Source organism: Podarcis raffonei, chromosome 4, assembly GCF_027172205.1.
Source record: "Podarcis raffonei isolate rPodRaf1 chromosome 4, rPodRaf1.pri, whole genome shotgun sequence".
Classification (NCBI taxonomy): Eukaryota; Metazoa; Chordata; class Lepidosauria; order Squamata; family Lacertidae; genus Podarcis; species Podarcis raffonei.
Genome location: NC_070605.1, coordinates 21,478,753 through 21,498,443, shown reverse-complemented (window position 1 = coordinate 21,498,443; position 19,691 = coordinate 21,478,753). Strand labels below are relative to the sequence as shown.

Here is a 19,691-nt window from a genome sequence, read left to right as displayed (position 1 = left end):
GTAACCCGAGGTACCACTGTACTTCATAAGTTTTTGTATTCATCAATATCAGAGTTCCAGGGCACATTCCAGGGAAAACATTCATGGAGGGAGTGGCCTATAGAAAGCAGGTGTGACTGGGAAGAGTTCAAAAGACCAGGGCCTGAGGTTCACCACACCTGTATTTCAGGAAGACCCTCAGGAGCAGCTGTTTGGGAGGGGCCAAAGTGGCTGTTTCAGGAAAAGAGAGGTGGAAAAGCCCCATTGTGGAAGCGCTGCTCTTGACTCCAGCTGCTGCATCTCCCTGGCTACTATACAATGTTTCTTTCTTGCTGGTCCTCTGGATAAGTTCGAGAGGAATCCAGCTTTCCCCCTGTTTAAGTGCTATTGTGTTACCCCTTCATCAAAACACCGAGCTGTGTAATTACCTTCTGAGACATGAGTCACCTTGGCTCTGAGCGCCCAGAGCTGCTTCCCTCTATAAAAGGGGCTGCAAGGTCCCTCTACCTGCTCTTCTCAAGCCACCCGTTGCACATCTAGGAAGAAATGGAGCTCTGTTGGATGCTGTGCCCACTTTGGTTTCTCGTGCTTTCGTTGACGTATTCAGCTGCCGCCCCTGCTCTTTTTGCACTGCCACGGACAGCCGGTTGGAAAGATTTCTACCTGGCCCAGGTTGGTGGTGCTTTGCACATCTTAATGGCTTAGGGAGTGATGCTAAGTCCCTCCTAGCACAGCAAGGCTTTGCAGAGCAGCAGCCAGGGTGGAAGATGTTCGGGTGCACAGGCAAACCACTGCATTAGCCTAGATCTGGCGCAGCAGTTAGGTCCAGCTCATGGACCACACTCCTGGAGAGCATCTCCTTGTGAGGAAAGGCTGCAGATGCTTTTTAGTTTAGAGAAAAGGCAAGTAGAATCATAGTAGAATTGGAAGGGACCTTGAGGGTTACTGTATTTTTCGCTCTATAAGATGCACCTGACCATAAGACGCACCTAGTTTTTAGAGGAGGAAAACAAGAAACAAGAAAGCAATCCAAAGCCTCTTGCTCTTCTGGCTTCAGGGATAGCTGCGCAGCCTGCATTTGCTCCATAATACGCTCCATAAGACGCACACATTTCCCCTTACTTTTTAGGAGGGGGAAAGTGTGTCTTATAGAGCGAAAAATACGGTATTTTCTCCAACCTACTGCAATGCAGGAATATGCAGCTGTCCAATACGGAGATTGAACCTGCAGCCTTGGCGTGATCAACACCACACTCTAACCAGCTTAACTATTCCAGGCAGAGTAGAAATGCTAGGAATGGTGGGATTTTTATTTTCTGCACTACATTGAGTGGAATATCGCCCCTCACTTTTTATGTGTGGGTGGAGAAAGGTGTCCCCATTCCCCCAATGTCATGGAATTCATGGGCACCCAGTGAAATTGAACGCCAAAGATTTGGTACAGACAGACAACGGCCCTTCTTCACAAAGCAGTTATACTATGGCTGGTGGGTGGGGAGTCCCATCGTGCAAGTCATTTCATTTGTGCATTGAGTTAGTTGAATACTGCCCAAAGTTGGTGTTGCTTTCCTTTTGACCTGAGGCGGAGAAGCCAAAATATGGACTTTCTTTCTCAGGAGCCAAACATCTCAGCCCTGCCCTGCCTTTCATAAGTATGGATATCAAAACAAAAAAAAGTGGGGATAAAATGTCTTCCTTACCCCTTTCTTTCTCTTTCTCTCTGCCTGTAGGAATACCTGGACAAATATTACACCCCAAAAGGAGAACATCACGTTGGAGAAATGACCAGCGGTAGCAATTCCATGACCAGGAAGGTCCAGCAGATGCAGGCGTTCTTTGGCTTACGTGTCACAGGGAAATTGGACTACAGCACCATGGGAGTCATGAAGAGGCCTCGGTGTGGCGTCCCTGACGTAGCAAACTATCGCCTTTTCCCAGGGGAACCGAAGTGGAAAAAGAACACATTGACATACAGGTAACAAACTGGCTGACATCAAGCGTACTTGAAATGTTTTAGATTGTCCCCTCTCCCCAGGAGTTTTTTTCTCATTGTCTGGCAATCTGCACAAGATGCAGCAATGGCCACCAACTTGGTCGGCTTTGAAAGACGATGGTGATTATGACTACTCGTCGTAGTGTATAGTGTGGCATGTTTCATTAGAGTGTGCATCCAGGGCCTTTTTTTGTTGGTTGGTTTGTTTCAACAAAGGGAAGGGAGGGGGGAAATGACATGGCAAACAAATAAGGAAGAGGTAAAGAGGCAAAAGGCTAATGAAACAACCACAACAAGTGGTCAAGAAGCCAAAATAGGAGATTTATTTCCTGCAGAGGCAGGGCAGAATGGGAGGACCAAGGGCAGGATAGCTCCACTTTTGGGTTCTTCCTGGCGTATCCAATTTATGTGCAATCGCCAATGCACAGGTCCTTTGGGACCTGGAAGAAGGCAAAACTGGGGCGAGATGGGGCAGGGCACGCTCCACTGACACACATGTCGGCCGCAAACCGAATCCCCACACAAAATGCTTGCCACCTGTATACACCATGCATTTTCTACTGTCAAAATTATCCGACTGACTCTGGGCTTATCTTATCAGAATTCGCCTTGTGGGTTGCCTGTTTGTGCTTTTTTGGGGGTATGAACTACATGACACTATCCAGATGGCATGTCATTTTTCCTGCAACTAAAACCCACATTTTGCCTAACCACTAGCAGTGCAAAAAGGTTTTCTAAAACAATTACATTCATGCATTTGGATATTGCAGTTTTTGGATTACATTGGGTTTGTCTGCTTTCAGACCCTGCCTCCTCGTTGGTGCCCATAACCACGTCATGCAGTCCTCTCACACACACACACCCGCCTTCTTTTTCACTGTTGCTGCAATTCTTTTCTGGGTGCACCTTCTTCTCCTTTCTGGGTGTATTTACCTGGGAGGAAGTTCCTTTGCACTGAATAGGGCGCACGTCTGAGTAGGAATGCCTGAGATTGTGCTGTGAGTTGTGTTAGTCAATAAATAACACAGGCTGGATTTTCCTTTATTCACTGGATGGCAGCTGTTGTAAGACACATATTTCCCCCACCCCAAAAAATAAAAATGATGTGCCATTCTCCTATGAATGTACTCAGAGCAAATGTAGAGCTGATAGCAGGGTGAGATAGCAATTCTGACTGCTGAAACACATTGTTAGGGAGTTGCGGGGATGAAAGTCAGAGCGTAGTAGCCATCTAACAATGCCTCAAAAATATGTGGTGATTGGGAGAGAGAGAGAATCAAGCAGAGTGTGTGTGTTTTCCTTATTTTATCTGGAAACACAGATAGAAGGCTGTTTCAGCAGTGCTTATAGACTGCTTATGAAGGGTCCATGGTTGGGTTTTTAAAAATCATCAACATGACTCTTGATGTGGAATAGAAATTGGCAGAATGTGTAAAGTCAAAAGGTAAAGGACCCCTGGACGGATAAGTCCAGTCAAAGGCAACTATGAGGTGCGGTGCTCATCTTGCTTTTCAGGCCGAAGGAGCCAGTGTTTGTCCACAGACAGCTTTCCCGTTCATGTGGACAGCATGGTGAACTGCTTCTGGCGCAACAGGACACCGTGATGAGTGCCAGAGCACATGGAAATCCTGTTTACCTTCCCGCCGCAGTGGTACCTATTTATCTACTTGCACTGGTGTGCTTTCCAACTGCTAGGTTGGCAGAAGCTGGGACAGAATAACGGGAGCTCACCCTGTAGCTTGGATTTGAGTTGCTGACCCTCTGATCGGCAAGCCCAAGAACCTCACTGGTTTAGACCACAGCGCCGCCCGCATCCCTTAAATGTGGGTAGCCCTAGTACAATGCAATATGAGAACAGTGAACAACCAGCCTTGGTATGGAACCATGGAGGGCTGTAATCAACAAAACAGATTTAGAAAATGAAGATTTTCAACAGCGGTGCATCAGTCATGTTTGGAATGAGATAGAGGGCTGACCACAAAGTTACTCCCTTTTCTTATTAATGACAATGGCCCCACCTGAAGGATGCTTGACAGCAAGGCAACATGTCCTCACCATCAGCCAACTCAAGTATGGATCCTGCATAGACCTTCCTTGAGCTCCATGACCTACCTAACATCCCTGGAAGCAGCTTGCAGTACTAGGGAGGCAAATTGTATGGTGGGAGACCACTCTGTAGAATGTAGCTGGTACATGGGGGGTGGGATGACAACTTATTTATCAAGCATTTATCCTGATTTTCTCACACAAAGTTTCTGCAGCAGTTAGACTATGTCCAGTCTTTACGGAGCATTCATTCTGATTGCTATATGGAGTTGTTACACAACAAAGATTGCGTTATATTCTCAACAAATGTTCTTAAACACCACAGGCCTTGTTGTCCGCTAACATTTTACATGGAAAGTGCCCTTTATCATAGCTGTTTTATGGGAGTGCTCGTCTACCTTTCCAAAGATTGCTATCAGACTAGGAAATTTAGTTTGGATCACATTTTGCATTAAAAAAGTACCTAATTCACACTTCCCAAAACAATACACCAGCCATAACCCAGCTATCCATCGAAAATCACACTTCTCCAAATTTAGTTCTCCAAACCAGAAATGCATATATCTGGAGAAAGTGTGCATTTAAGTGCAACATACAAAAATGGATTTCTTTAGGAGGAAATGTGTATGTTAGGCAAAATTGCATAAAATCCTGGTGAATTTTCATGAGTTTTTTTTTAAAAAATGCAAACTAGTGCAGAAATGTGAGTGAAATTAGAAACTTAAATTGCAGGTTCCTCCATTCCTAGTTCAGAGTATTACTCTTTCTGCATCCTGAAATGTGTCATTTCCCTCCTCAGAGTAACAAAATATACATCCAGCCTGAGTCACGCAGATGTTGACAAGGCCGTGGAGATGGGGTTGAAAGCCTGGAGCGCGGCTGCCCCTCTGAATTTTGTAAAGGCCACCTCGGGAGAAGCGGATATCATGATATCGTTCCAAAGCGGAGGTAATTGTTATCGCTAAAGTCTGTGACGCTAGCTGCTCAACCTTTGCGCTATTGTGAAGAGGTTAAGCTGGGCAAAATAATAAGGCGATTTATTTATGCTGGTTTAGATGCACGGAACCATCCCTGGGGAAGTGGCAAGTGGAAAGTGGCAAAAACGGCTAGAGGGTGAAAGGGCAGCTGTAACAAAAAGGGAACATTTCTAAATATTTTTAAAAGTTGGGCTCTGCCCTGAAAATGTTCATGGGCAAACACATTTCACAGTTCTGCATGTGCTTCAGGAAGGCTGCCACAGAGCTCATATGGAAGTGCTGTTTGTGTGACACGGAAATGCCTCCATGTGGTTTGCCTTTGTACAAACTCCCAAATTCCTGTAGCGTTGCTACTTCCCACCCACCCCCTCCAAGTCTTCACTCAGTGTTAGGGCCAGAGTTCAGTTCTTAGCAGCAGCAGCAGCAGCAGCAGTCACAACAACAGCAGCGTATCCATAAGGCATTATCAACATAAGCTGCATTTTGTAAGTAAAGGGAGAAGAACCCACCCTGAGGAGCTTACAATCCAAAATTTGACATTAGGGAGAGAATTGAGGCAGGGAGTCGGGAAAGAGAGAAAGAAGTACAACAGGAATGATGTGGGTGTATACTGTATGGCTGACCTTGACTTTGTTGCTGTTGACCTGAGATTTTAACAAGGGAATATTTGAAAGAAGTGCAACCAGTGTGCCGTGCCACCCTGGGGTGCCTTGAACAATGCAGCAGGCAACACTGGCCTCTGTCCCTCTTTCCTTCCCTCCTCTGATGCCTTCTCACGTCTCTGCCTCCCAAAGGCTTGCACAGCTGTTTGTTGCAGCAGCCCTGGCTATAAGCTCCCCAGGCAAATGATGCCTCTGGGGCTGGCCAGGGGGGGCTGGTTGCCAGGAGCTGAGGTGGCCTCAGAGGAAGCAAGCAAGCATGTGAGGGAGTCCAGCCAGCCAGTCTGCCAGCCCTTGCTGTTGGGAATGGACAGCCCCAGCCCCTGTGGGGCAGTGTGAGGAGGCACCTCTCTTTGGGGTAGGGGGGGCAGCTCAGAGACCAGGGGCGGCAGTTGCAGCTGCTCAGAGGACTCCCAAGGAGAGGGGAGGAGGCTGAGGGAACACCCCACAAGAGAGGGTGTTCAACAAAGGGTGAGAGGCTGCCAGCTCTGCAGGCAAGGGGTGACATAACTGGGCTCCTGAGCCCCACAGGGGTGCCGCAGAAAGAATGTAGACTGTCAAGGGAGCCATGGATTCAAAAAGGTTGAAAACCTCTGCATTAGGGGCATCAAAGCCTTGAATGTACTGTATATGAAAAATGACCATTTCAGGCAATCACATAGTGACTTATAGGAGATCTTGGTCTTTGTACCCAGACACTGGCAGATTTGTAAGGGATTTTGCAATACGTGTCAGATTCCATTGAAATGCTCTTGTTTGTGGGACCACAACAGAACGCACTGTGCAACTTATGTCTCTCTGATCTAACCATTACACCACCTGCCATGATTGCAAAGTCACATGATGTTCCTTGTACTCTGTGTTAGATCATGGGGACTCCTACCCATTTGACGGCCCGCGGGGGACTCTAGCCCACGCTTTTGCACCTGGGGAAGGACTGGGTGGAGACACGCATTTTGACAACGCGGAGAAGTGGACAATGGGAATGAATGGTAGGTGCAAAGCCACACAATGACCCGAAAGCACCCAAAGGAAGCAATTTGTCCCCAGCTAATCAAGTATGGCAGAATGCACAGACAACTGAATATGTATCAGAGAGAAACTCACCATTGCTTATATGAAATATATTGTTTTGTATCGTATAGGGTTTAATCTGTTCACTGTGGCAGCTCATGAATTTGGCCACGCCTTGGGCCTTGCCCATTCGGCCGACCCGTCAGCTCTGATGTATCCAACATATAGATACCAACATCCATATGGCTTCCATCTCCCCAAAGATGACGTGAAAGGGATCCAGGCCCTTTACGGTAATAACGTAGATGCTTGCTTTTATTTCTTTCAAGAGTTCTTCCTCCAGATCGAACTAGAGGGCAGCGTACAGTATAAACAGCAATCGTTCGGTAAGAAGTTGCTGAATTGCAACTTATTATCAAACTTAAAACCATGGAGAGACCTGGTCTGACTAGAGACATTGGAGTCTTATCTCATTATACATGATAAAGCTATTTTTAGCCATCGCACCCCTTGCTTTTTCCCGTAAGACTATTGCAGTCATTAACAGTCGTCAACAGGACAGGTTTACCACACCTATCAGCCAATCACCCATTCCCACCACCCTTCTGAGTAATACCCCTCCCCACCCTCTCACTATATATAAGGGTCTGGTGACTTCTGTTTCAGTGTACCTGAAGAAGTGTGCATGCACACGAAAGCGCATACCAATAACAAAATTAGCTGGTCTCTAAGGTGCTACTGGAAGGATTTTTTTAATTTTGTTTTAAAAACAACAGAGAATAAAATAATATGTCAGTTACAAAAGCAGCAGCACTGAGGCGAAACTCCAACCTTTGCTTAAGAATCCAGCCACCGAGAGTGAGACGGGGCAGCGAAAACTTCTTGGCCATGGCAGTGCTGCCACCTGTCAGGACTAGGATGGAGCAGAGCGGTGGTGAAGTCCGAATAAGTGAGCAGTGGCAGTGCTCACCTTCCCCCGCCCTTGCTGCCACTCTGCCCCACCCCAGTCCAGGAAGCAGCACGACCACCACAAATCTGCTCACCTTTCCAAGGTCAGGCTGTGTAATGGGACAGCACCTCCTCCCAGCTGTATCCGGCAAGGGTGCAATTGTTTTGGAGTTTTCCCCGGTTGTCATGATTCCCTAGAGCAGGCATGGCCAAACTTGGCCCTCCAGATGTTTAGGGACTACAACTCCCATCATCCCTAGCTAATAGGACCAGTAGTCAGGGATGATGGGAATTGTAGTCCCAAAACATCTGGAGGGCCAAGTTTGGCCATGCCTGCCCTAGAGGGACCTCACAGCAGCCGGGAAGCCAGACTGGGCCAATTGCAGTCAGGCTGCTAGGCTGGCTCCGCCCTAGGGGCAGGCTCAACCGAGCCAACAGGCTTCTCTTGGGTCTGCTCCTCAGGTATAAATTCCCACCAGCCTCAGCCCTTGGCATCAGAATCAGGAGGACAGCACAGCAGCAGCGGGCAGCCTCGTGAATTACAAGTCTTCCCGTAATTATTTACACCCCTTAGGTGCCTTCTTCCTGTGTTCATTTCCATCCTGCAACTAGTCCTTGTCGGCTGGGATTTATTGAATATTTTCTACCAACAGAACCATATTCAATGGGCCTCATAGGAAGATGTACAATGAATACACTTCCAGCACTTAATTGCACAACTCGTAATAGCTTTCAGCTAAATGTACGGAATTATCTCCACTTTAAGACAAGCATTGGGTTAATCTGGGATGACCTATTCTTACAAAAGAGTTATAATTTGATGTTATGGTCAGCATGTACAAACCAGCCCTCTTCAATACAGTGTTTCATAAAATTCACAGCCTGACTATTCAAATACCACGATCCACCAGAAGTTCCAGTTTTTGGTATTGTTACAGATATGGAGTTAGTGAATGTCAGAAACTAGTAAAATGGTAGAATTTAGATAATACTGGAGTACTGAAGGGAAGATTCTAGGCAAGTAAAAAAAAAAATACTGGCTAAGCTTCCTTTCCAGGTCAGGGATAAAGGCCTTAACATGGCAAAAGATGTTGAAATTGATTAAAGAGGAATCCTTGGGTCTGTGCCAATCAAAGTCGCCAAACAAAATTTTCTGTGCGAAACAAAATTGCTCTTTTGTACCCCAAAAAGCAAAACCGGAGAATAGTTGGCACAGGCCTATGATAAACATACTGTAGAAGATATAAAAATGAGGTGGAGGGTAGAATCAATGGGTTGTATTCAGTTACGTTTTATTTAGGGTACACCCATTGAAATGAATGGACATGACTCACCTAGGTTCATCAATTGCATTGGGTCTACTCTGAGCGAACTTTAATTGAATGCAACCCAATATATTGAATGGGGTAAAATGGGACTTACACGGGATACATGGCCACAGGCAAGTCAATATATGTACTAAGTGCAGTTTTAACTTGGTTTGTGTGTCGTATTCTAGGATCACGGCTATCTGGATCCAAAGTACCACAAGTGCCGCATCCGCCTCGTCCCAAACCACCAACTCCAGCTGATCCAGACCACTGTGACGCCACGTTTTCGTTTGATGCTGTTACGATGCTAGGGAAAGAACTTCTTTTCTTCAAGGATAGGTGAGATTCCCGCTTGATCTAACCTGCAAGGGGCTATATCAGTCCTTGTGTTTTCCAAGCCTTTTTGGGGTTGTTGCTTTTCTAAGGAAGCTCCCAACTCTGCTATCCAAATATGGCAATTGGGTCCCTCCTTTGCAAAGAAAAATGAAATAATCCCTTGATTGCAGGACCAGGCATCGTACTTCCCATACCCCAACCTGTATAATAAGAGACCAATAAGACTGGGTTTGGGGTCAAAACAGGCCACAACTTTATTGAATACAGATGAAAGAGGTTTGGCTTGGGCATGGGGCAATATAAATACTTCCGGCCCACCCACCAGAAGTGACGCGTGGCCAATCCAGGCGGGGGTTCCTAAGACCTACATCCAATACGGTGACCCTCACAAGGACCGCCGTCTGGGGGAGTGCCTTCGGCCCTGGCCCCCCTGGGCACACGGATATGGCCACGCCTCCTGATCCCTTTAACGGGGTACCCCAGCATTTGGAGGAGCAGGTGGAGACTACAACCTCCCCTCCATCCAAAACAAAGGATTGCCCCAATGCCCAACCAGTTGTGATGATTGCTTTGAGGTGGGCAAAACCACTGGGTCAGTGACCATTCGCCCTGTGGGCAAATTCCTACCTGGCCCCTTGAAGGATGGCGACCACCATAGCCACAGCAAAGTCATTGACTATCGGCTTAAACTGAGGGTAGGTTGGTGGCAGGAACAAACAGGTTGAGCCCCAGGTGCTGGCTGCTTAAATGAACAAGGGGTGGATCCGAGGGAAGCCCACCGTCGGCTCCATCTGCACCGCCCCGGCACAGCCCAAGTCCCAGCCTGCAGTCAAAGCAGGGTGCAGGCTAGGATTTGGTTCCTGATAGACGGAGAGGTTTCATGCCCCCTCCACCTACCAGGAAAGGCACAGCAGTTTGAATTCCCATGCTGGGCCCCAGTGAAGCCTCCTCTGTCCCACAATGCCACCACATGCAAAAGGGGTGAGCGGGCTTGTTGTGGAAACTACAGTGGTACCTCGGGTTAAGAACTTAATTTGTTCTGGAGATTCTTAACCTGAAACTGTTCTTAACCTGAGGTACCACTTTAGCTAATGGGGCCTCCCGCTGCCACCGCGCTGCTGCCATACAATTTCTGTTCTCACCCTGAAGCAAAGTTCTTAACCCGAGGTACTATTTCTGGGTTAGTGGAGTCTGTAACCTGAAGCATCTATAACCCGAGGTACCACTGTACTCTCTCCCCCTGTGGTTTTCAGAGGCCTATTGCCCCCAACAGTGGAGCCCTCGTGGCTAGCAACCACTGGTAGCCTTACTGTAACCTGAGGTACCACTGTACATTGCTTCATATACAGCTCTTGGTTTTGAAGAGTGCGTCTCATGTTAGCATTCCCTTTATCTGCTTCCTGTTGTCAAAATGACTAGTCTCTTCTCCCACATTTGTTAGCTCAAGCCTAGGAGTAGGGATGGATGAAATGTTTCAGTTTCTAACAGCGAAAAATAGCTATCTACTCACCTCAGGTCTCTTGCTTAAAAATCAACAAGAGGAGACTGAGAGGAGATATGGTAGCCATCTTCAAATATCTATAGGGTTGTCACATGGAGGAAGGAGCAAGCTTGCTTTCTCCTGCTCCTTAAGGTACTACTACTACTACTACTACTACTACTACTAATAATAATAATAATAATATTTTATTTATATCCCGCCCTCCCCAGCTGAAGCCAGGCTCAGAGCAGCTAACAACAATAAAAGTAACACAATGTTCTAAAATCAATTCATTTTAAAATCAATTCAAAATCAAATTCATGGCAACCATTGGGCTAGAGTTCTGTGAGGATTACCAAAGGAGAGGGTCAGACTGTGCCTTGGCCAAAGGCCTGGTGGAACAGCTCTGTCTTGCAGGCCCTGCGGAAAGATGTCAAGTCCCGCAAGACCCTAGTCTCTTGTGACAGAGCGTTCCACCAGATCAGGGCCACAGCTGAAAAAGCCCTGTCTCTGGTTGAGGCTAGCCTAACCTCCCTGTGGCCCTGGACCTCCAAGATGTTTTTGTTAAAAGACCATAAGGTCCACCAAGGGACACTTGATTTGTCTGGCAAACAGTCTGAAAGCAAAAGCATTGTCCATGCTGGTAGCCGCACTTCTTGTTCTGGTTGACAAGCCAGTGAATTCTGACACTTAAAAGCATCTTGAGATGCAAACATTTTCTGTTCAGTTTGTTTTTTCTTCCTTCTTCTCCCCCTGAACAGGCTCTTCTGGAGAAGGCAGGCTCAGCTGACGTCAAGCGTACAGCCACTTTCCATCACAAGCTCTTTCCCTCAGCTCATGTCGAATGTGGACGCTGCCTACGAAGTAGCTGACAGAGGAGTTGCTTATTTTTTCAAGGGTGAGTGACTCTCGAAAGGTGTTGCACTTTGGCTCCAGAATATTAAGTATACCAAGGATGATTGTGCATCATTTCTATATTGACAGCACTTACTAAGGTTCTTATTCATCCTGAAAACAGCATTGTGAGAAATATCATTATTGTCGGTTTGTTAAGCCACTCAGAAATTGCCATGCCTAGCTGGGAGCAGCATTCAGCTTAGCAGGCTGCATGGTGCAGCAGGGAGTAACCAACAGGTGCCGTACACATGTTGTTGGACTACAACTTCTATCCTCCATGAACACTGGCCGTGCTAGTTGGGGCTGTCGGGAACTTGAGCCCCACAACATCTGGAAGGGGGCACTATGAAGGATAACCTTGACATTACACCATTCTGAGAAGAGGGCTCTGGAAAAATAATGGAGGTCACCACCTCAGGACACCATTTTGATTTCCCCAAGCCTCCTCAGAATGTGGTCAGCAATGGGAAAGGAAGGAAGCTTTCAGCAGTGCTCTTCCCCAAGCAAATTTAATGGGTTTCTATTGGTTGTGGTTGATTTTCTCCACTTCCAGTGAGTGAAATCAATGGGTTCTTCTGCTCATGGAATTAGGCACAAATCCAAACTCACTTCGTAGAATACTCTTCGCATTGACATCAGACATGTGTCAGCAGTTTTGGTCTTTCAACACATATTTCTGAGCACAATTCAAAGTGTTGGTCTGACCTTTAAAGCCCTAAACGGCCTCGGTCCAGTATATCTGAAGGAGCGTCTCCTCCCCCATCGTTCTGCCCGGACACTGAGGTCGAGCTCCGAGGGCCTTCTGGCGGTTCGCTCACTGCGAGAGGCCAAGTTACAGGGAACCAGGCAGAGGGCCTTCTCGGTAGTGGCGCCCGCCCTGTGGAACGCCCTCCCATCAGATGTCAAAGCGATAAACATCTACCTGACATTCAGAAGACATCTGAAGGCAGCCCTGTTCAGGGAAGTTTTTAATATGTGACATTTTAGTGTATCTTTCATCTTTGTTGGAAGCCGCTCAGAGTGGCTGGGGAAACCCAGCCAGATGGGCGGGGTACAAATAATAAATTATTATTATTATATTATTATTATTATATTAAAACCCTTAATAATAATAAAAAACAACTCCCAAGCATTCCTGGGTTAGCAACGTAGCCACATTTCAATGATACACTAGTTGTCCTGTTGTTCTAATTCACCTATGGGGAACCACAGACCTAATTCGGTCTTTCAGGACTCCCCACAAGGCCAGTTCAGCCAAACCACAACTACCTGACATCATATATTAGACAGAAGGGGGTTTGCAGGCTCCACAAATCAGCAAAGACCAGTGTCCCTATTGTTGTTGTTGTTGTTGTTATTCTTATTATTAGTTGCTGCTGTTGTTTTTATAATATTGCTGACGTTGCTGATTTTTGTATCCTACCATACACTGCTTTGAAATTTTTGTGGTTGTGTGGTCTATAAGTACTGTACACAAGTACCGGTAAATAAATCAAAGGTTAGATGTTGGGAGATTCAAGCTATAAATGTCCTCAAAGCAAATATATGGTTGTGTTGTTGTTGTTGTTCTTGCTGTTGTTGATTCCTGTTTGCCAGGCCCCCATTACTGGACAACCCGCGGGTTCCAAATGCAGGGCTCTCCACGGGCCATCGCAGACTTTGGATTTCCTAGGAATGTGCTACGAATAGATGCAGCTGTCTACCTGAGGGATGAAAAGAAGACGCTCTTCTTTGTAGGAGATGACTATTACAGGTTCCTTTATTATTGCCTCTTAATACAAACATTTGGGGGGGGGGTGTCACTTGTGAAACCAGACATCATCGCTTGGTGCTGAAAAGGAGAGGGGAAAGAGGACATGCTTTCCTTTCTCATATTATTTGAACTTGGAGTCACCTAGTTAAGGTGATTGGTTCAGAACCAATTAAGTGTAAGTTCTGGTGGGTTCTTTTCAGTTGCCCCTCTGCAAAACAGGTCTATTGCATGGCGGAGAATGCAATTGTAAGCATCCTTTTTTCCCAAAAAAGAGAGCAAGAGGGAGAAATGCTCAGGAAGTTTATCTTTTGCATGCCCATTCCCTGCCCTGGGGCTATATTTTTAACAAGTTTACAGCTATGCTAGTCACCTTAAATTGTGTGTGAGTGTGTTTCGCTGCAGCTGAACAGACATTCAGATGGCAATCTTATACAGTGGTACCTGGGGTTAAGTACTTAATTCATTCCAGAGGTCCGTACTTAACCTGAAACTGTTCTTAACCTGAAGCACCACTTTAGCTAATGGGGCCTCCCACTGCTGCTGTGCTGCCGGAGCACGATTTCTGTTCTCATCCTGAAGCAAAGTTCTTAACCTGAAGCACTATTTCTGGGTTAGCGGAGTCTGTAACCTGAAGCGTATGTAACCCGAGGTACCACTGTACTCATGTAGGAACAAGCTCCACTGAACTCAGTGGAGCTTAGTTCTGAGTGGAAATGTCAGATACAGATTTCCATACCTTGATCAGGATGGAACCATGAAAGTGGCTTCCCCTTTTCTAGCATTAATTATTACATTACGCCCCCCCTCCCCCAATCCACACTTCTCAGTGGAGAATTTGCAAGGAGAAGCATGGATTGGGGCTTCCGTTTAACTATTAAACATTTGATTAGGTAAAAATTGCAAAGCACACTTTTTAATGTGCACAGTCACAAGAGAGAGAGAGAGAGAGAGAGAGAGAGAGAGAGAGAGAGAGAGGGAGAGAGACTAGTGGAAGAACCAAACATGCACAAATTCCAGATTAATCCTAGACATTTTCCAAAAAAAATCCAAGGGCAGGTGGAATCAAAGGTTACCACTGATCTGCTGGAGACTAACAAGATGGAATGTGAGAAATCTGCCCCTTGCCTAGAACAAAGAGAAGTCCTTTTTTTTTTTTTTTGCATAATGCACAGTTCTCTACCACAAGATACAGTGATGCCCATTGACACAGATGCTTTTGTCAGCAACTATTAGTCACGGTACCTAATGGAACTTCCATATACAGACACAGTATAGCTCTGTATATACCAGGCAACAGAAGCTGGTATCACTACCTCCATGTTCTGTTTATGAAGACCCAAAGCTATCTGGCTCACTGCTGTTAAAAACAGAATGGCAGGCTTGGGCTTGTTTGTTTGTTTACTAGATTTATTCCATGCCCCTCTACAAAGAAATATTAACTGTGTGCTAAGAGGGACCTTAGTCTATTTCAACAAACTAAATGATCAGGCAATGATAAGCCTCAAGTCACAACTAAACAGCAAAGTAGATGAGACCTGGCTAGGCAATTCTTTCACGCAATTAAAAGCGCTTTTGACTCAAAGCTTGCTGTCCCTTTGCAATCATTACAGCGAAACTGCTTTTCCAAGAACGCCTTGCATATGGTATAAAAATAAACCTTCTAAAGCGTGGGTCGAAACCTATTTATATCTTGATAGACAAGAGCAATAGGTTTGAATTTTTCCTTTTATGGCATTCCTTTCTCTCAAAAGCTATGACGAAGCCAAAAGAAAAATGGAGAAGGATTTCCCAAAGAGCATCGAGGACGAGTTCTCGGGAATCAGTGGCAGGATTGATGCAGCAGTAGAAGTAAATGGTGAGTAGTTACTCCATCGTGATGCATCATCGATACAGGGTAGCTAATGTTGCCCTGCAGACTGCAACTGGGCGACAGCTCGCATTATCCATGGGCAATGGCCAAGGTGGCTTGGGCTGATGTGAACTGGAGTCCAATAGCAAAGGGTACAACATTGGCTGCCCCATCTTAGACAAACAAACCCCTGTGTTGCAAAGAGAACGTCAACAATGTCTAGGCAACACAATGACCATATACATGCGTAATAGACAATCTTTATAGAATTCCTTCAATAAATTCTTATTTCGAATGAATGTATGTAAATGAAAATATCAAATGCTGTGGAACAGTGCTCATGTATTAATGTAGTCATTTTCATTTACACACATTCATTCAAAATAAGATGGGTTTATGAAGCATTCTATATCCACCCACCACGCTGACAAAGAATTCTACAAAACAGTAGTCAATATCCAGTGTTGGACATCATATTTGTTGAATACACAGAGCTTCACAGCTTGTCTTTCACCGTACAAAGTTTGGTAGCTCGCTTCATTTAAAGATTTTCAGAGACTTTGAGACTAAAGATTTCATTTTGAACTTTTTATGGTTTGAAGGAATTCTATAAAGATTGTCTATTATGCATGTATATGGACACCATGTTGCCTAGACATTGTTGACCATCTTGCTGACTCGTCCATCTTACTTCCCCTACAATTCCTTCTCAGGCCCAGTTAAAATGTGACATTGGGGGCCATGGTTTGGCCGTGTAATAATTCCATATGGTTTATATAATTTCAATTCACCTACCCCATTTGGTGTGGGTGCTGGATTAATACACTCATGATCTGTGATCCTGGACAGCAGGATCTGCTTCTGAGGTAATGCCTATATAAATGTTTGCAAGGGATAAGTACATTTGCACCAAGCTCTTATACAGCAAAGTGCTTTTACCTCATATTTAAATCAGGCCACGGAGGACAGATTTTGAAAGCATTTGCAAAGTAAAGGAGAGCAGAACTGAATGCAGTAAAGTGCAGTAATACAAGCCCACTGGAGACACAATCTTTCCTTTACCTCTTGATAAGGCAGAGTGGGTTTGGGGGAGGGGAGGAATCAATGCATTTGAATGGTGAATTGAAAATTTTCAGTGAAAAATATATAAGACCCCAATTTTGCATGTGTTCAAAGAACACACAAATGTGCACGTGTGGGCCATTTTCAGATCCAGAAGAGAGTGGGGCAGGCTTTTGCGCATTCTGCCAATGCATGCGATGACCCTGAATGCAATCCTTGCGCAAATCAGGGGTTGCCTGTCCCTAGATGCATATCATATAGGGGATTTGGTACTCTATCCCCTGGAATAAAAATGCAATCACTCGTGCAACTTTAAGATCAATAATGCCTAAGCCTAAGACGCTGAAGAGCTGCTTCCCTCAAAGGCAAAAAGAATTCAGATTTGAAATAAGTTATTAAGTGATGTGTAAACAGTGCAGAAGTGCTACTGAGGCCAGTTTAGGGTGCACAATCTCCCATAAAAGCCTTCGGAATTGATGTCATCTCAAGTGGCTTTCCTCAAGGAAAGTTCTCTGGTGAGCATCTGAAATCTGGTCTTTTCAGTGGTGGCACCGAAAAGCTGTGGAATCCCCATCCTCTTGGAGGCTTGTCAAGCCGCACCTCTACAGTTTTGCATAGCTTGTGACACACTTTTGGCACGAACATTTCCTTGCTGTGTTACCTTGATGGATGTTCTTACATAATTTTCTTTCAAAGGTTGATTTTATCATTGCCTCTCCTTTTTTGTTATTGTTCACTGCTTGGTTATTTTTTTATGGAAAATGGGTACATCAGCTGATTAAACAAAGAAAAGAAGGAACTTTGTGAGTGGGGATACAGAGGTCGTATTTCACAACTGTACCAAGAAGTCTATGGTATTGTTTGGTTTCTCGAATATTAAGCCCCCTGATTAGTAGTTCCTACTTTTGTTTCCTTTCCTTTTTAGGTCACATTTACTTCTTCTCAGGCCCCAAAGCCTATAAATACGACAAGGAAAAGGAAGATGTGGTTAATATTGTGAAATCCAGCTCCTGGGTGGGCTGCTGAACTGAAGTGGGAAGTGGATTATCACAGTGAGCTAGAAGATAACTGGAAACTTTGGAGCCTGTCAGCCAAAATCACATTCTGTGGATTTGATTCCAGAAGCACAATGGCAAAAGGATGTGCCGTTATTGCTCAAGCCCAGAAAAAAAAGAAGAGGGGGAACGCATCGAAATAAATGACACAATAGCATTTCAAGATAGCTTGGGGAAATCCCTAGGGGGGGAAATTCCATGTACTCATCTTTTAAAAGTCTGGTATCTTCAGGGATAGAAAGGAAAGATGGACCCCAATGCTATGCTGACACTTCTACCCCAACAATGTTTCCTCAGAACAACGGTCGCATTATGCCAGGGGATAGGGATAGGGGATGGTCGCCACCACTGAGGGGGTGCCATTTCCTTCCCATAATGCCCCTGGAACCACACTAAGCACCACATAGCATCACTGAAAGCGTGTGATGATGTGTTGAAGTGCAAATGATGGCAACTGGTTGTGTGTTTCAGTCAAGGATTACTGTTGTTAGCCGCTCTCAGCCAGGCTTCGGCTGGGGAGGGCGGGATATAAATAAAAAAAATTATTATTATTATTATTAAGGATGGGAGAGAAGTTCCATTAAGGCCCCACCTACACCATATATTTAAAGCATTATTGTGCCGCTTTAAACCATCATGGCTTCCCCTCAAAGAATCCTGGGAACTGTATGGGTGCTGAGAGCTGTTAGAAGGTCCCTTTCCCCACATGGTTCTACAATTCTCAGAATGGTTGTAAAATGCCCCTTCTTGGATTTTTTTGCTCTGTGAGGGGAACTCCAAACAATTTTCACACACCACAATCTGCAGGGAAGCTGTGGTTGTTTGAAGCTGTATGATAATACTTTAAATGCATAGTGCAGATGGCAACTCAGTTAATATTTAAAAACAGATTTGCCTAAGTCATGCTTTCTGAAACAATACACAAACCAGTAACAAAAGCCATGCTTGGAACATTGCCCTTCTCCTCCCAAGAAATGTATACAATAATACAAAAGTGTGCACTCAAATGCATATGTAAGACTGGAATGTCCCTCTAAAATTTTGGAATGCAGTGAGGGGGCTTTTTATTTGCCTTGAAAATGAGGAAGAAAAATGTCTAGGGCAAACAAGATGGGACAGCAAACCAAATTGTTACCCAGAGGAATGGATGCAAAACAATTCACGAGGGAAAGTATAGATTAACGACTTGCCTAATCCTTGGATTTTTATGTTGTGAACCGGCCTGTGATCTTCGGATGAAGGGTGGTATGCAAATTAATAAATAATAAATAATATATTGATGAAAACAACATATAGAAATGTATTATATTGGGGAAACTGCTTTGCAAAAATTTGTATACATATTAGGCAAAATGCTGGAGAGTTTTCATGATAAAAGAAATTTGCATAAAACTGATGAGAAAATGTGGAGAACTGGGCTTAGGATTGGGGGGGGGGAATGAGAAATGGTCAGAGTCACCCATCCCAAGTCACAGCTGCTGCTTGCAGCAGAAGTAACAAAAATGAAAGCCTGCTGCCACCCCATACGTCATCTCGGGAAAATAATCTTCCCACTTCCTCCTGCAAAAAGAAAACCAGCACATGACCCACATTCACTGCTTGCAAATGGGGCAACATGTCTGTGATGGCCATTTTCACCCCACTCTAGTTTCAGATCACAGGTGAGTATTCATTCCAGAAGAAGAAGAAGAAGAAGAAGAAGAAGAAGAAGAAGAATTTGGATTTGATATCCCGCTTTATCACTACCCGAAGGAGTCTCAAAGCAGCTAACCATCTCATTTCCCTTCCTCTCCCACAACAAACACTCTGTGAGGTGAGTGGGGCTGAGAGACTTCAGAGAAGTGTGACTGGCCCAAGGTCACCCAGCAGCTGCATGTGGAGGAGCGGAGACGTGAACCTGGTTCACCAGACTACGAGTCCACCGCTCTTAACCACTACACCACACCTGAGGCCAGGTTGCACTCTACACCAGAGTAGAGAACTTATTGTATTGAGTCTAAGGGTGGCATTTGCTCCTGGGCAACCTTTCAGTGGCAGGCGGACATTAGTGGTGATTCTTGCACCCAGTGCTTTTTTTCTAGAAAAACAAGTCTTGGTATTCACCAACAAGTGGGGGGGGCGGGCATGGCCTGACATCATAGAAAGGAAGCATTTCTCCGTGCTTTCCAGTTTATTATAGCGGGGAAAGTAACCTAACACAATATGTACTGAGAATCACAGTGATGATGGCAAACATGCTCACTGTCTCTGCAGTGATTGCAACCTCAATTACTGTGTTATTTTTTAAGCTGCAGGGATGGCGGAAGTTGAGCAATCCTGATAAAGAACCCAAA

General features: G+C 45.2%; 1 protein-coding gene across 1 annotated transcript; it reads left to right on the top strand.

The window, feature by feature from the left end:
* Window positions 1–514: 514 nt before the first annotated feature.
* MMP20 (matrix metallopeptidase 20) lies at window positions 515–18,594 on the top strand. The gene is made up of 10 exons (XM_053385709.1): window positions 515–651; window positions 1,710–1,954; window positions 4,818–4,966; window positions 6,521–6,646; window positions 6,800–6,961; window positions 9,115–9,265; window positions 11,504–11,640; window positions 13,236–13,392; window positions 15,144–15,247; window positions 17,229–18,594. The coding sequence occupies exons 1-10, from the start codon at window positions 526–528 to the stop codon at window positions 17,327–17,329; spliced, it is 1,458 nt and encodes a 485-aa protein (XP_053241684.1). The 5' UTR covers window positions 515–525; the 3' UTR covers window positions 17,330–18,594.
* The last annotated feature ends 1,097 nt before the right edge of the window (window positions 18,595–19,691 follow it).

What these genes read in the sequence shown, in the direction of transcription:
- MMP20 (XM_053385709.1), top strand. Translation starts at nt 526, where the DNA reads ATGGAGCTCTGTTGGATGCTGTGCCCACTTTGGTTTCTCGTGCTTTCG. An exon ending in CTTCTTTTCTTCAAGGATAG is followed by an intron (nt 9,266 to 11,503) that starts GTGAGATTCCCG and finishes CCCCCTGAACAG; the next exon opens with GCTCTTCTGGAGAAGGCAGG. An exon ending in TGCAGCAGTAGAAGTAAATG is followed by an intron (nt 15,248 to 17,228) that starts GTGAGTAGTTAC and finishes TTTCCTTTTTAG; the next exon opens with GTCACATTTACTTCTTCTCA.